The following is a 16,558-nucleotide window of genomic DNA, read 5'->3' on the forward strand; positions in this document are numbered from 1 at the left end:
CCTTAGAAGTCGTGTGACCCGGGCTCTGCCTCCCTAAGAATCTTCCCAGCGAGGGGCGGGGCTCGGAGCCTCCCGGTTACTAGGCAACGACCCCTCCGTGACTAAACGATTCCTGAGCAGCCGGCTACTCGGCGCTCGATTAGCCAGACCTGGAGGGCGCGGCGTCCTCGCGCCGGAGGCCTCCCTCAGAGCCGGGCTGAGTCTGAGGGGCTGGGACCCGGCTCAGGGGCTGAGCCCCCTGGGCTCGCTCCGGCCGGGAGCCCCGCGGGCCCCTGTGTGACCCTGGGCGAGTCGCTTCCCGCCCTGCCAGTCCCGACACGGTCAGCGCGGGTCCGCCAGGCTGCCGAGCCCGAGTTCGAGCCCGGGGCTGCCGAGCCCGGGGCGGGGGGGCGGGGGGGCGGGCTGCCGAGCCCGGGGCGGGGGGGCTGTTCGCTTATCTCGCTGGCGACGGGGGTAAGCCCAGCCCCGCAGTGCCGCTCTCGGGCCGCGGCAAGAGGGGGCCCGGGGTGCGGGCTCGCCTCAGGAGGAGGGCCGGGGTACGAGCCGCGGGAGGGGGAGCTGTCTACGGGAACAGCCCGGACGCGCGTGAGGACGCCAGGCCCGGCCCGGCCCGGCCCGGCCCGGGAGTGTCCCATTGCTCCCAGTGGCCTGGTCCGAGCCTCCGGCGTGTAGCGGTTTCCAGGCGCGGGCCCTGGGGCAGGAAAGCCTTTCCGGGGGGGCTGTGTCGCCATGGCTGGCGTTCGGGAGCGTGGTCCCTCCGGCCGGCGTTTGAGGAGCCGCGAAGGGGCCTAGCCGGGTAGGAGCCGACCGCAAGCCCAACAAACCTCCGTAAGGCTTAAGCAAGTAGAAGTGATGGCTTGTCAGGGCCATGCAAAACTGCAGGTGTCATCAGGCTTTAAACAGAGCTTGGTGCAACTCTTCCTGGCCCTTCCTTGTATTAAAAGGGACCCGAAATGTTGTTGTTTTTTTAAATCTAGGATATCTGTAGATTTTTTTCAAATGACAGATTAGTACTGTTACTTACATGGTGATATCACCCGTAGATCCCAGTCGGGGCTCCATTGTGCTAAGCGTTATATAAACACATAACAAAAAGATGTTCCAGCCCCCAATAACTTACAGTCCCAAGTAAAAGACAAGCGACAACAGGTGGATACAACAAATATACAGAACACAAGGTAAGAGTGATAAATGCAGATGAGTAGATTTTAAACCAAAGATGAAAATCAATGCATTTGTCTAGACTTCAGGGTTCTGAGTTTCCCCACGTTTATTACAGTAGCATCCGTTGGCCCCAGTCTGCATTGAGCCCTGTTATGCTGGGCTGGGTGTAAATACAAACGGATTACTGCCCTAAAGGGGCTGAAGCCAGTTATGGCTCCTGTTTTGGCTGTATACGCTTCTAAAATGCTTCATGCACACTATTGGAGCTCTATAGAAATACGTAAGTAATGTTTTGAACTAGATTCTTTGCCCCAGTCTGTGCCTTGCCAGAGTATTTGTGGAGATTTCCAGGACTTCTTTCCATCAGAATTGGTTACTATTTATAAATGTTTTGATAAATATTGTGCAGCATTTCTAATCCTAGATACCAGCGCATAGAGGCTAGGTACACTCAGCAATAGGCAGCGCCAATAAGCTGCTTTTTTTTGTTGCAGGACTCAGGATGGACTTTTTGGCTCTCTTCATAATTTATCTGCTGTTAGTTCTGGCTAGTGTTGTTCTAGTCTGCATCTATTCAGGAAGGAAACAGAGTTTTCCTGCAAGAGGCCTCAGTTGCATAACTCAAGTAAGGAGTCTAACATTGGTCATATTCATATCATGTTATGGTCATGTCTCCCCAGTTTTGAGTATGGGTACAAACTGAGCCTCTGGTTTTCAGCTTTGTGTCTCTGACTGGCTGGCTGTGTTAGGCGCCACACTTAAATTTCTCAAAAAGAAAAGGAGTACTTGTGGCACCTTAGAGACTAACAAATTTATCTGAGCATAAGCTTTTGTGAGCTACAGCTCACTTCATCGGATGCTTTCAGTGAATGCATCCAGTGAAGTGAGCTGTAGCTCATGAAAGTTTATGCTCAAATAAATTTGTTACTCTCTAAGGTGCCACAAGTACTCCTTTTCTTTTTGCGAATACAGACTAACACGGCTGCTACTCTGAAACTTAAATTTCTGAAAAGGGTCATAATTTGTATGGATTTAAGCATGTTTCTTGCAACACCTATGTATATCCCATAATGCTCTGAAAACAGAAAAGAGCCTGCTCCTTATTTGTTTGGGGGGCGATCCTGGCCCATCCTCTGCTGGTTGTGGGCCCGCTCTTAGCAGAACTGGTGTGGTTTTCTTGAGCAATGATGATGTAAGGAGGCCCACTGATAGGTGGCAGAGTCCTGGGGGCGGGGGCAGAAAGAGGCTGGAGATGTGGGGGAAGAACAAGGGAAAATTGTCTGCTAGTGGATCCTCCAGCTGTCCTCTGCATGAAGAGAGTGGGGGGGCACTGGGATAGAGCTTATTCCATATAACCACGTCTGTATTCCTTGGTATGTTGATTTTTTTCAAGGAATTTTGGTAGCAATTCAATGGTTTTGAGACCTACTATGGACATTTCCATTATGCCGTATGCCGTACCCCTCTAATTAGATGCAAGCCGGGATCAAGAATGAGATACAGTGTCTTTCATCTGTCAGTCATCCTGCACACAGTGATGCACAAAGCTGGTAGCCCAGCTGGTGGTGACAAAAAGTCTAAATGACCTATCTGAAATGAGGTCACTCTACATGCCATCTGTGAACTGGAATCAGTCTCAGCAGAGACACTGAAATCTGAGTGGGCCATGGAGACTGAATTCCCCCCTCTTTGTCTTGGGGTTCCTCTGCTTCAGGGTGAGGCACACTGACTGGGAGGCTTGTGTTACAGCAACTGTGCTGAACCTGCTCAGTAGATAAATGAAAGGTTTCCAGGGTTCTGAACCCACCACAAAATGTAGTTGAAACCAATGTTGTTGCTTCATGGAATAACCATTGTATGGGGTAAGAACAGAACTTGCTGTTCTGTAATATAAAAATTACACTTGGTCAATAGCACTGCAAAATAATTATTCTAAAAAAAAAAAAAAAACACACACAGCAAGAAACCTGACTTGTCATACATTTACAATATTTGTAGTTCACATGAAAATAATTGAAGGGCTGTTTTAGTTGAGAGAATATAGCAAATGGGTCATACACAACTGCAATTTTAATAAAAAAAAATACTTCAGAAATGCTACTCAGTATTATGTATGCAATGTTATTTGCTAGAATATGCTAACGAATAAGGAGAATGAAGACCTTTAGCTATATGAGGCATTTTTCTTTTGAAAGGGGATTTAAAAAAAATCATGAGTGTTGCAAATAAATCAGAACAAGAATAAAAAAAATATTCCTCTCAAATCTGTCTAAATGAAAAGAAATAGCCCAGTACTATAAGCAGGGAAAGGAGAATGAAAAATCCGAAAAGTCAGTGAAGTAACTAGATACATTTAACATTAGTTACATGATTATGAACAGTTTTTGACTTTTATTATTGTACTTTGCCAGTAAAGGGAGCTGGGCAAATTGTTGATTGTATTTCTTCGTTACTTAAAATGTGTATCGCAGTGCTGTTTATGCAACAAACTAAATATTACAAATACCATTTATGATGTAAAAGAAGTACTCACATTTCACCAAAGAAATAAAATGTTAAAATATCAAACTTAAACAATTGCAGGGTAACTTTAAAGGGGTTTTTATGTATAAACTGTATCTTTAAAAAAAATTGGTTGGTTTCTGACTGTAGTCCAAAATGCATAAACCCACCGGTTTGTTGAAGGTGTGACTGGTTGCATTATTTTAAGCACCTCAAATGTAGATTTTGAACAATATAAAATGACTTACTTACACACACCATAGCTGTTTCTAGCTCTCTGGCAGGTCAGCGTCCATCCCACTGTTCTTTTTTTCATGCTGCCAGTATTCATTGGAGCAAAATGGTTGGCGTCTGTATGCAGTTCTTTCCACATTCATATCATCTTCCTTCCATAACACCAAAAGGCAACATTTTTAAGAGCCTTTTTGCTTTGGTTTAACTTGAATGCTGTTTACTTCAGTGGTGTGCGGGGGGAGCCCTCTGAAACACACAAGCTTCTTATGCCACCTTAATTTTTACATAAGGGGGGAAATGGGGTGTTTACTTCTGTCTTCTCTTGGATGCAATGATAGTTAGAGGATAGTAAACATATTTTCATACAGTTAATTTAAAGTCAGATTCTGAAAGTTGCATAAGAGGGTTGTTTTTATATCTATTTTCTAATGCCTCTCTAACAGCAGCATATAGCCTCCTGTTTTTTAAAAATTTTCCATGAACTATCTTGTAGTATGAGGCAGACTTGTTAAAAGTGGAATACTTACCAACCCTCCCAAACCTGCCTGACTCGTCTGGCTTGTGATCTTGTCACATCTAAGATAAAAGGCCTTAGTGCAATTTTTTCCCCCCACATATTGCAATTTTGCTTTGCTGCTGCGCTTTTTGCACCATTGGTGGAGAGGTGTGTTGCTATAGAGATAAATCATCTTCTCCCTGGCAGACAGAGACTGCACAGCACTGAGTGTGCTCAGCGTGTCACTGAATGAGAACAGACAGGTTTTTTCCTTAATTGTTTATGGCTGTTTTTGAATTGACAATTAGAAAAACATGAAGCTATCAATCTGTATATTCTCAGCATCACACCTTTCCTGGTCGCTTCTTGACTTTCGTTATAACCCTTTGGTTTCATTCACTCAACTCTATGAAAGTTCTTATTTTGGGCTAAAACTTTCCATGCTTATTCTCAGCCTAAAGGTGCTCTTTCCTTTTAAACAAAACAGAACACCTTTTAAGGTTTTTTTAAATCACAAATAACTCAAACAGCTGATCTTTAAAATTTCCCAGAATTGGTAAGATCTGGGGTGAAAAACAACTTAGTTAGGTGCTTCTGAACACCCCATCACCATCTTTAGGTGCCTAAATACCTTTAAAAAACTGGCCCTCTGTGCATCAGTTCTCTCCTCCCCCCTCCCCCCCCCCCCCCCCGGTAAAGTGGATATAACAGTATCCACCTCAGAGGAATTAGGAGACTTTAGTGGACTAATGTTTGTAATGTACTTTGAAATCCTCAGATGGAAGGTGCTATAGAAATATCATTTTTGTTTGAATTTTTCACCACAAAGAGGGAAAAGTGATGTGCAATTCAGATTGGTATCTTCATTTGCTCCAGGTATCTTCATTTGTAATCCCAACATGGCTTCAAAGAGCAGCACAGAGGGTGCTTCACAGGCTCTTCCACACACGGTACCATACTTCTTTTTTCTTTGACATCCTTTTCCTGAACTGTTTCTGATCATTATTGGTGGCAGCCTCCCACTGGTGCTAACAAAGCTGTGAGAGATTGCTCTTAGAGGTGTTTCCCTCTTGGCCAAGGATGTTTGTCTGGGACTACAAATTCTCTTTAAAGTTAGCTGTGCTGTTCTCTCTCTCCCTTGCTTGCTGTTGAGAGAATGGATATCCAAAAGTATTTAAGCAAATTTTACATAGCATAGCTCCATAGTTCTGAAAGAGTGAACCACATGGATAGATGTTAGTCACGTCACTTAATGTATTACTGGCAGGTGCTCAGAAACTATGGTGGTAAAGGTGGTATAAGAACATAGAATAGAGCTTTTCTGTCATTGAGAATTCAGGCTATAGTAACCCACATATTGCTAAGGCTATAAAACTGATAATACAGGTATTCATCCAGATTACTCTTGAATAGCAAAATTTAATTGATAGGCACATCTTTCCCTTAATCCATAGTAATTCCCCCACTTCATGGGTGCACTGATTTTGGGGCACAGATTCAGCAAGATGTATCTGAGTATCTAAATGCCAGGGAGATGGCACACTGACTCAGTTTAAATGGCCCACCTAATGGGATATACAGTATGATTTTAGGTGTGAATTAGTGTTTGCTATCATTAACCGTCCAGTATGCTGCTCTTTTGTTCATAGTGCTGCTTTCTTTCTCTTATGGCTGCCAAATTGGTCAATTTTACTTTTAATATTTTGTTTGTTCAGTGCTTTCAAAGCAGTTCATGGGATCAAGGTGAATCTCTGTCAGCACCAAAGTGTTGTCTAAGAATCAGCCTGTTCCTGTGGCACACTTTTGTGCCCATGGGGGTCTATTTTGGTGAGATTTACTTAGAGCACCCCCTCAAAGACATAAAAATATTGGAATTATCATAAATTTTGGGAACTCCAGCCTTGAGATTTCTCCTTATTTTTAGGTAAAGCTGCGTTATTGTGGTGGGGTTTTTTTATTTAAAAAAAGAAAGAAAGGCAAGACAGCAGTTGGCTAGACTGCATGCTATCAATAGGGAATCCCAGTTAGAGAAGTTAGTTTGACCATGAGCCCGATAGCAGCTCTTCCTGAGTATGAGAGAGCCTTTGCTGCTGAAATGTCACCTCTGAATGATGCTTATCTTGTATTTAGAGCACTGATTGTGAATTAAGCTGTCTTTTTCCCTTTTCATTACAGAAGTTGCCTGTTCGTTGTCCTGCATTTAGCCTTACAAGTGGCAGTTTATGGTGAATACACTTGGGAAGTATTTGGCTACTGCCAACAGCTAGAGTTCAGTATTCATTACCTTCTGCTGCCGTATTTGTTGTTGGCTGTGAATATGGGGTTCTTCATTCTGTGCTCTGTGACCAACCCTGGTAAGTTCATATTTGTTTTGAATTGTTGCCTTTCTTGGGCAATTGTCATTTCGCTTTTGACCTGGTGCTTTCTCCCACCACCCAAGGTATCGTGTAATTGCCCAGAAATGCTCTGTGTGTCATGCCTGATTGATAATTCGTTCCATTGGATGGTAGATAAGAAATGGCCCCAACGAACCCCATTTCTTTAATGCTCCAAATAAGAAGTGCTGAAATAAGTGATGAACAGTTTGAAATGTACTCTCTGCACTTGCCCTGAAAAAAACAGCTGTGCATTATTTTTTTTAAATAACACTTTGCTATAATTAGCTCTTAATAAGGAAGAAAGTGGGCTAATTGCTTTTGGTGTATTTTAGTAACACGCTCCAACGCTAGGAATATTCATGTTCACCACACAGTGTATTTCTGTATAACAAGCAGATATTGTGGTTAAATCAAAGGAGTCGGGAGTCCCAACAGAAGACTGGGTTTTTATTCATGGCTCTGTCACTCACTAATTTACTTGGCAACCTTCCTCAAATCATCTCACTTTTCTGTTTGAGTACTCGATCTGCCAGTCACTGCTATATTGTTAGTTGCTGTTTGTATAGATTTGCTTGGTTAGAGGAGTGAGTGAGCCGGAAAGAGGTGCATACAAAGTCACAGAGTGGTAGAGTGAAGAAAAAGTCCTGGAAGAGTTTTGAAAACCAGGAACGTATTTATTGATCAGGCTTTGGAGATAAAAAGCAAGGGAAGATGATGTATTTGTAGGGCATTCATTTGCTTTCCAGAGCTCTAAAGTCATCATCGCTGTTACTTCATTGGTGAGCAAATTTTATAACGTTTGCTTTGATTTTCCTGTTTTTGGGGGTTTGTCAGGTTAGAAACTTCAGTATTCTGTGAATATATTTCTCTCTGGAAAGATGGTGCAACACCAAAAATGGGCTTCTGTACTATTATTTCCACTCACTACAGTCTTCGTAAGACTGTCGTCCCCTTTATGATTCGGACAACGCAGACAAATTCAAAGTGCAGGAGCAGCCTCACACAGTGTTAAATATTCAGCACTTCTTGATTGAGAAATTTGCTGCTGTAGTGTTGTTTCTCTTATAGGTACAATAACACAATCAAATCAGGAGTCCTTTCTAAAGGCTTATGTATACGATGGAGTAATGTTTCAGAAAAGCACCCGGTGTCCTACATGCAACGTGGAAAAGCCAGCCAGATCTAAACACTGCAGTAAGAGTCTTTATCCTTATGCTTGTCAAGGATATTAAAAAACAATTTACACCAGATTCATTTGCTGCTGATAATTGCAATTCACCTGCATTTAACTTAGTTATCCAGTTTAATTATTGCAAAATTATTACATTATTGCTCATTTTCAGGGAGATGTCAAACCAAGTTTATTAGCAACATATTATGCTGCCTTTAAACTACTCTACTGAGAATATTAGCCTGGAGACCATATCTTGGTTAGTTTCAGGGAATAAATTGCAAAGCAACCTTTTAGCCTAGCTTTGGTATTTTACTTCATACAAAGGAAACTGGCTAGTCAAGTTGGATCCTGATATGGAAAAGCTGTTGAGCATCTGAGGTGAAATTAAAAGCTTTTACCTGCCCAGGCCCAAGCTTAGGATTCTGTGTTTCTCTTGCTCTATTTGATATCCCTATCACTTTAAATGAAGCAGAGAACTGTACCCTCTACCTTCCAAATGATGCTTTAAGTAGCACTAACAGGAGAAACCTAGATCCCTGGGCTCCAGCCTTGGCTGGCAAGTAAAAGAGGAACTGTTTTGTTTTAATCCCTGTTAATATTTAAAAATTATGTTTCTCTTGCTGATTTTGTAATCTGAAACTATCTTATTTGCTTAACCCTGAAAATCCATACACGGTGGTAACAAACGAAAAGAGGATGAAACATTTCATTTACCATTAATGGTAACTGTCTTTGACAAATGTTCCTTGGCTCCTCTCCTATGAGTCTCCTGGCCATAAAAGATTCCTTAAGAAGGAATCAGAAGTCTGGATATATTCCTACAAACCACACTGTATGCTCCTGTGCACTCTTCTACTAATCAAATGTCATCAGGTACGCACATGGCTATTCTCATATCTTAATGGCAAATCCTGGTCCATGTTTCTGTATTTCCTTAGTGGAAAAAAATAAACTAAGCTCCATAAAAAATCTCATTGGTCATTTAAAACCCAAATAATTGTGTTGTCTTGTGTTTAATTTTTGATCAGGTGTATGTAACAACTGTGTACATCGTTTTGATCACCACTGTGTTTGGGTCAACAACTGCATTGGCGCCTTCAATATAAGATATTTTCTTGTTTACCTCTTCACTCTGACTGCCATGGCTGCAAACCTTGCAATCATAACAGCAGCATTTCTAACCAAGGTAGTGCTGCTATCAAATATGATGCTTGGAAGTTACATTGATGATCAGGGACAAGAGCATGCAGTTGAGATTCTCTTTCTTATTCAGGTAAGCTCACTGTAATGTCTGAGTTTTAACCTACTTCTGGGTTTGTAGCCTGAAAAAAGGGGTTGTTTAAGTCTCATCTCTTAAGAATCTTGCAGTAGGTCCAGCAGTTCTGTTGTTTTGTGGGGGGAGCTAGCCATTATAGTGAACCCACTTTTCTGTTCTAATTAGAGGCATAATCATTTCCAAGGAACTTAAAAATATTTTAGAATGGCAGTTTCTTCAGTTTCCAAACCAGTTATATCCAATATAAATTTTTGATCTCTCTAGAAATAACCTTATAAACATCAGTTACAGTATACACTACTAACATGTTTTAAAGTAGTTCACAACCTTCTTTACTGTTTTGAGATGTCCTTTGCAAGAGATGTTTAACTTTTATTGGCCCAGAGAGGTCTTGGTTTAAGATCTCTGGGTGTGCGCGCGCACACACGTCCTGACCAGTATTTTTGCTCACACTTAAACAAAGGTGAGGTTTTTTTTAGGTGAGTTTTTGAATCTCTCTAATTTTTTTCTGGTGGGTCTCGTGCCTCGCTCTGGAAACCTTACCCTGGCATTTTCTTTTCATTTGACACTACCAACTACTGCGATGTTCATACTCTGTTAGGTTTCAGAGTAACAGCCGTGTTAGTCTGTATTCGCAAAAAGAAAAGGAGGACTTGTGGCACCTTAGAGACTAACCAATTTATTTGAGCATGAGCTTTCGTGAGCTACAGCTCACTTCATGCATCCGAGCATGCATCCGATGAAGTGAGCTGTAGCTCACGAAAGCTCATGCTCAAATAAATTGGTTAGTCTCTAAGGTGCCACAAGTACTCATACTCTGTTAATGTCACCATACTTCTGGCTGAGAAAGGAAGACTCACCTTTGGAGCCTGTTTAAGCATGGCTGAGTGATAGGGAGCAATCCATCTCTATCTTCCATGCCCTGAGCCAGCCAACAGCTCTGTCAGCCAACTCTCAAATCCCAAGTTAATTTCTCTGTCTAAAATGGAACCCATCACCTTAGAATTCAGATATATTAATTCATCTTTGTGTAGTATCTTCACAACCGCTCTGTGGGATTTTAATCTGGAAAATGTCTTAACTAACACTGAATGCATCCGATGAAGTGAGCTGTAGCTCACGAAAGCTTATGCTCAAATAAATTTGTTAGTCTCTAAGGTGCCACAAGTACTTCTTTTCTTTTAACTAATACTAAAGCTGTGACCATAAATCACCAAAATCCAATAAATTCAAAAGTGAACCAGGTGTCACCATTAAGTTCTTCTATATCGGTATTTTTTTATCTTTATGGTGCAGGTCACCCACACAGTCTTGTGTTCAGTCTGCAAATTCAGAAGCTTGAGTGTCCTTTCATAAACATATTCTGTGAGGAAAATAAGTTCTTGAAAATCTTTGAATTACTAAAGGCTTCATATGGGATTCACCATCTCTGAGCTGGTTATACTGTAGTTAATAGAGTGAAATCAAAATGTTTTAAAATGGGACTTTATACACTATGACTTTAAAATAAGTTACTATTTTATCTGTCTTTGCAGCACCTGTTCCTGACGTTTCCTAGAATTGTCTTCATGCTTGGTTTTGTTATTGTCCTCTCTCTGGTGCTGGGGGCATATTGCTGTTTCACTCTGTACCTGGTCCTGACTAACCAAACATCCAATGAATGGTATAAATCTAGAAGATATGAATGTTCTTGCTGTAAGGCGTTGCAGCCCCATGACAGGCATATTGTTTACAGAAATGTTTATTCTCAAGGAGTTTGGGTCAATTTAAAGGAAATCTTTAAACCTCCTACAAGTTCAGAAAAAAAGAAAAAAACATGAGGAAATAGTTACATATTTTTAAATCTATATTTACTTTTTAAACTTTTCCTGAAGGATTTAACTCTAAGAAGAGCTTTTTGCCAGCACCAAGGACTCTTGAAATGATACTGTGCTTTTCATTAAGTGCTGTAGCTAAAGAGTTATTTTCCTAAATGACTCGATTGTAAAATATATTTTTATAAAGCTGATCATTGTCTGTGGTGTTTGCCAAACTTCTAGAATGAATGTGGTAGTTATTAACAGTGGGGACTAAGGCCGTGGCTTGTAGGCCTCTTTAGAAAATAGCTTCTTTGGATGTCATAGCTCAAAATTTCTTTAAAAGGTCTTCTATCAGTACATTATTTGGGTGACAGTATTAAAGCAAATATACTGTACTTGAATTGGCTGACCAACTTCCATGTGTGTTAAGGACTAAGTATAGTAAGCATATTCAGCAGGAACGTCCACATCTGATATCTAATGTTTTTGTTGTAACTATGAAAATGAAGTCTTTGAGGAACTGCATGGAAGTGTTTTTTCAAATGAATGTATAAGACCTTGAAATGGCTTCTTAAGGAATCTTAAGGTGAACAGATCATGACTCTCCTAGTCTTAAATCTTACTGTTTGGCTTCATCACACCTATGCAAACGTATCCAATATTACACCACACTGTACAGCTCTTTTTGGATTTACACATTATCTAGGTCTTGGTTCCCTGGGAAGGCAGTGGCTTTTGTGGGGCTGCATTATGTAATTGTTGAGAGCAGAAATTTAGGCTGGGATCGCACTACTACTGTTTCTACCTCATCTTTGAGAGGGCTAAGAAATTATTGTATTCTGTATTTGCTTAGATGCTATCCATGACAATTATTTAATTTCATTTGATTTAATGAACTGGAAATGAATTCTCTTTACACATCACCAGTGTGGGTTTTAGAAGCAATAAGAAGCTGTGAGAATGGTCTCCTTTGGCTTACTAAGCCAAATGTTTCCCTGGCTGTACTTGTGATGGATCTGTAATTTGTAGAAAGTAGAACGTGTCCCTGTAACATTGATAAATTTTCCTAAGAGGCGTGTTGGCTTATCATGGAAGTTCTTTAGAGTGGGGGGGCCATTTTTGTGCATGTACGAGGTACCCAACTCATAACTAGGGCTCCTAGGTGCCACAGCAAAAGAAATACTAAATGGGTGACAGAGCCTTACCTCATGATGAAGAGTATGCTTGCTAAGACAGTCTTGTGAAAACTATTAATCTCTTCTTGTCAGGAAAAAGTTACATCTGCATGAATGAAAAAGTATAAATGCTGGCTATGTAATCTGCCTGTAAACATATAGAGTGAAACTACCTATTTTTTTTAAGCTACTGCTTTATGGAAAAAACAAAGATGCATCATTTCATCCAGGAAACAAAGTGCTATTTTGGATCTTCCCTTCAATGCTCTTTGCAATGGAAACGCATGTGTACATAGGAGGTGACACAGGCTGAGATTTGATGTTTCAGTGCCTCAGTTTGACACTATGCCCTGATTTTCAGAAACTGCTGAGTTTCCATCCTCTACAAATCAAACCCAATTATAGGTATCTTAAGTTGCACATTGAAAATTACTAGTCACTTTTGAAAACTGTGGAGATAAAATTTAGGTATGGTTGCTTTGCATATGTAAATGTAGGACTTTCTTATAGAAAAGTGCATGCTTTTTTTTTTTTTAAAATCTTCTGAGTCTTTGAAATTGTGGTTGCTTAGCCACCCTTACTATTGCAGAGTCCCACAATCAGTATGGGATTTGTGTTGTAAAACTTAAACCTGAATTCTGGCAGAGTTGATACATGTTATAAGCTGAGTGGATGGGCTTATATTTAATTATTCCTGAATCACTTGTCTTCATCCCAAGCTCACCATGTGTGGCAGTGAAGATGACAGGGGTGAGGTACATTAACCCAGTTTTTCCTTTTTTAATCCCTGGAGCCATAATAGGTCAAATTACAGTTGGTTAGAATTGGTGCTTAGTGGTAGGGGGAAGATTGCACTGCCCTTAACTGTGCTAGGGTTATACAAAGGAATCCAGGCCCAGCTCTACAAAGTCAACTCCAATGCAGTTGTTGACCCAAACACAGTGGTTTCAATGGAAGTTAGGAGTCTAAATACCATCATGGATCTGGGCTGTAGGGTCCAGAATGTTAAGCTAATGCTTGTGAGGAGGAATGAATAAAACAGGAGGTGACCTTCTGAAGCCCTAGTTCTGTTTGAAGCCTCCCAGCCCATGAGGGATTGTGCCACACAGACTTCAGGCACTAAGTTGAAGACAAGTACAAATCACCCTCAGTGAGGATTTTTTAAAGTTGTACACTTTTGGGGGGGAAGGGAGAAGAATGTCCCCTTCTCCTTTCAGAGATTCTTCATGGTGGTTCTAGTGATCAATTCACTAGAGGAGAAATACTAAAACCATAAAGAACTTTAAATATTTTATTTTTTTAAAAATGTATTCTATTTACACTCTGCAAGTAAAAATCTGTATACAGTTAAAAAAGAATCATGTACAATATGGCTTCATACATGAAAAAGTTAACTCTGAGTAGCCACTTATGGAGCATTGCAAGGATATGATGCAGTCTGTCAGATCTCTATATAAAAGGCTATTATCTGTGAGATAAACCTATATTACTATGCCTTATGAGAATTAAAGTAGTGTGGTTGGAAGGCATGAAACCATGGCCTTTCATCAGTGGTAAATTTGCCCAGAAACTCTTCAGTTATTTAATCTGATTCTCTCAGAGCAAGACATATCTTCCATTTAAGTTGCGACTTAAATACCAGAACACTACTGTCCAATGGTCTGAGGTAAATGCTTTGCAAAGGATATTCCTTTATTGGAGGCAGCTGTACAAAAAGTTGTGTGTGAATTAAGACTGTCAGTCACTTATTGCACCTTAAAGCTAGGCAGAGGTCTTTATGGTACTGGCATTTCCATTTTAAAACAGGAAAATGTATAATGTCCTAGTTTATACCACTTGCAGTTTATAAAGTGTTGCCTTATATATTTTAAGAAGAGTTTCTCTCCTGCTCCCCAAGCACCTGGAACAGCAAGCTTTAGTGCTGATTGAGCCTGGTGCCTGCCCTGGTGAAAAAACACTTGACTAAGGCAGTGGTGGGCAACCTGCGACTTGTCAGGGTAATCCACTGGCGGGCCACAAAACAGTTTGTTTACATTACTGTCCGTGGTTTGCTGTTCCTGGCCAATGGGAGCTGTGGGAAGCCGCAGGGACACGCTGCTGCTTCCTGCAGCACCCATTGGCTGGGATTGGCGAATCGCAGCCACTGGGAGCTGCGGGTGGCTATGTCTGCGGACAGTCAATGTAAACAAACTGTCTCGCAGCCTACCAGATGTCCACCACTGCTCTAAGGTCTGCCATTCACTAGATGTTAGCCCCTAGACAATCACTGTCTGAACTTCCACCTCTCCTTCCTGGGAGGCTATCACAAACTCTCCTACGTGCTCCATTATTTCAATATCCTCTGATGCAACCATTGTCACAGTTGCTTCTTCTGTCTCAATGCTACCCTCTGTTGTCAGCACAGCTCCTTCTCCAATAGCGGAAGCCAGTGTCATGGCAACCTGCTCTGTAAGACTTTCTGGTGTTGCTATGGTGATAGTGTCTGCAGTGTCAGTAGTTACTTCAGAGTTTTCTGCCACTGTAACGTTCTGCACAATGATCTGGTGGCCAGAGTTTGCTTGATTTACTATTTGCTGCACAACCTTCATAATGTGACTGTCAACCTAAGTTAAGAAAAAAGTTTATTAATAATCCAGACAATTCCTCTTATTCAGTGTATTGTGCTTACTGCTGCCCAGCTACAACTAACTGCAGCCTGGTAGCTTTTTAGTGAGGTAATACAAACAATTAAATAGGTTCAGATGAATTCAAATGTTTATTGAAGGTATGGCATCTTAGTGAGTGAGATAGCTGGAGTACTTTACATCTCATCTCACTAGAGAACGGCTGGTATTTGAGGAAGAAACAGTTTGTATAATGAAGTCAAGTTTTTTTAAAAAACTAGCATGAGGATGTCACACATCCAGGTTCTCAAATACCAGAGTGATGGCCTCAGTGTAAGAACTTAAAGATGAACCATAATTTGTTACAATGTGTCCAGCAAGAGACTAGCCAGCCTCACTTTAGCTTTGCAGTTCCAACCAGGAAGTTGAACAAAAACCTGAACACTGGTTCAGAGAGGGGTTTTTTTGAATGAACTGAATCCAAAAAACCCCTGAACTGGTAACTTGTTCCAAACAGGTTGAGTAATCCAATGCTAAGGGACATCTCTGTAGTCTTTTGGGAGTGCTGAGGAAGGGAATGTCTCTCTGCTCCAACCCGAGGGGGGGCAGCAGAGACACTACACTTCCGAGGAAGCCATTGGAAGAGGAGAATGGGAGAGAAGGTTTCAGGTATTGATAGGACTAATCAGGGGAAACTACTACAACTTCCAGAACACCTCGATCGCCTCCTGCTGAGTGCTTGTCCCTCCTATGCAAGTCAGCATAGAAAGGATGTTTTCTGGCCTGAAATTCACTTTGTACATGACATAAGAGCGGCCACACTGGGTCAGACCAAAGATCCATCTAGCCCAGTATCCTGACTTCCAACAGTGGCCAATGCCAGGTGCCCCAGAGGGAATGAACAGAACAGGGAATCAAGTAATCCATTCCCTGTCACTCATTCCCAGCTTCTGTCACCTTAACAGTCAATTATGACTGACAGAGGTCTGGAGGATGTTGTACTAGTGAATGCAAATAACTTGTAAATTTTTCTACAGTGAAAGATACTTCATTGTATTCTTTTGCTAGGAGTTACAGTGCAAGCATAAGTGTGAGACATTAACCTACAGGAAACATAGCTGAACTGGTTACTGAACCATCATTTTAGGTTCCAATTCAAATGCTAACTCAACCGCAGAGTTAAGAAATATTGATAATTCCAACCAGAATTGAATCAAATTAAACTCTTTCATTCCAACTATGATTTTTTTGGTTTTAGTACACTTGGTGAAATTAAGAGAACAGTAAGTTTCACAAAGATCTTATGGTGTTAATGTGAAGTCCTCACTTATTCAGTATGTACACTGGCTATAAAGCCCAGTCTGCAAAACTACATATTTGGGGGGGGGGAAAGCTAGCTGGGTTTTGGTATACTTAGTGTGGCTTTCAGGCACTGTATGTTCATCTTAACAGTGGGTAATGGACAACAAGATCAGAAAGGAGCATCATAATTGGCAGCCTACCTCGTGTCTTGTTCCCTCTATTATTTCAGTAGCTTCACTGGTCTCCATTTCTTCAGTAGCAGTCTGGAAAGAGACAAAGCAAAAGATTGCTAAAGAATGCTATAACTTTGCAACTGGAATGTGGGATCCTTCTCAACATTCTTCCTGTTCTCCCTCTGCTGCTATGACCTGTCTTTCTCAAGGAGGCAGCTGTATGTAGTTCCCTCCAGGCCTTAACACAAGTTTCTCAGAAGTGATGCAGGGTGCGCCCCTCTT

General features: G+C 41.3%; 2 protein-coding genes across 8 annotated transcripts in view; one reads left to right on the forward strand and one right to left on the reverse strand.

The window, feature by feature from the left end:
- ZDHHC4 (zDHHC palmitoyltransferase 4) lies at positions 1-13,556 on the forward strand. 5 transcript variants are annotated; one of them, XM_073361677.1, is made up of 8 exons: positions 1-320; positions 1,044-1,178; positions 1,659-1,789; positions 5,273-5,346; positions 6,572-6,750; positions 7,843-7,968; positions 8,977-9,221; positions 10,760-13,556. In XM_073361677.1, the coding sequence occupies exons 3-8, from the start codon at positions 1,667-1,669 to the stop codon at positions 11,042-11,044; spliced, it is 1,032 nt and encodes a 343-aa protein (XP_073217778.1). In that variant the 5' UTR covers positions 1-320; positions 1,044-1,178; positions 1,659-1,666; the 3' UTR covers positions 11,045-13,556. The 5 variants fall into 5 exon arrangements, with proteins under 5 accessions (XP_073217778.1, XP_073217777.1, XP_073217781.1 ...); XM_073361676.1 differs by lacking the exon at positions 1-320 and adding an exon at positions 391-453; XM_073361678.1 differs by lacking the exon at positions 1-320 and adding an exon at positions 467-828.
- E4F1 (E4F transcription factor 1) overlaps positions 4,044-16,558 on the reverse strand; it is a 25,326-nt gene continuing 12,811 nt past the window's right edge. For 2 of the 3 annotated variants that reach the window (XM_073361667.1, XM_073361666.1), the window contains exons 13-14: positions 16,304-16,366; positions 13,476-14,801 (exon numbers count right to left, since the gene is read on the reverse strand). In XM_073361667.1, the coding sequence (XP_073217768.1) occupies positions 14,454-14,801; positions 16,304-16,366 (411 nt within the window). In that variant the 3' untranslated portion in view covers positions 13,476-14,453. Of the gene's footprint in view, positions 4,147-13,475; positions 14,802-16,303; positions 16,367-16,558 lie in introns of those variants that run through there. The other variant, XM_073361668.1, reaches the window with a different exon arrangement.

Source organism: Lepidochelys kempii, chromosome 10 (genome assembly GCF_965140265.1).
Source record: "Lepidochelys kempii isolate rLepKem1 chromosome 10, rLepKem1.hap2, whole genome shotgun sequence".
In the NCBI taxonomy this organism is placed as follows: domain Eukaryota; kingdom Metazoa; phylum Chordata; order Testudines; family Cheloniidae; genus Lepidochelys; species Lepidochelys kempii.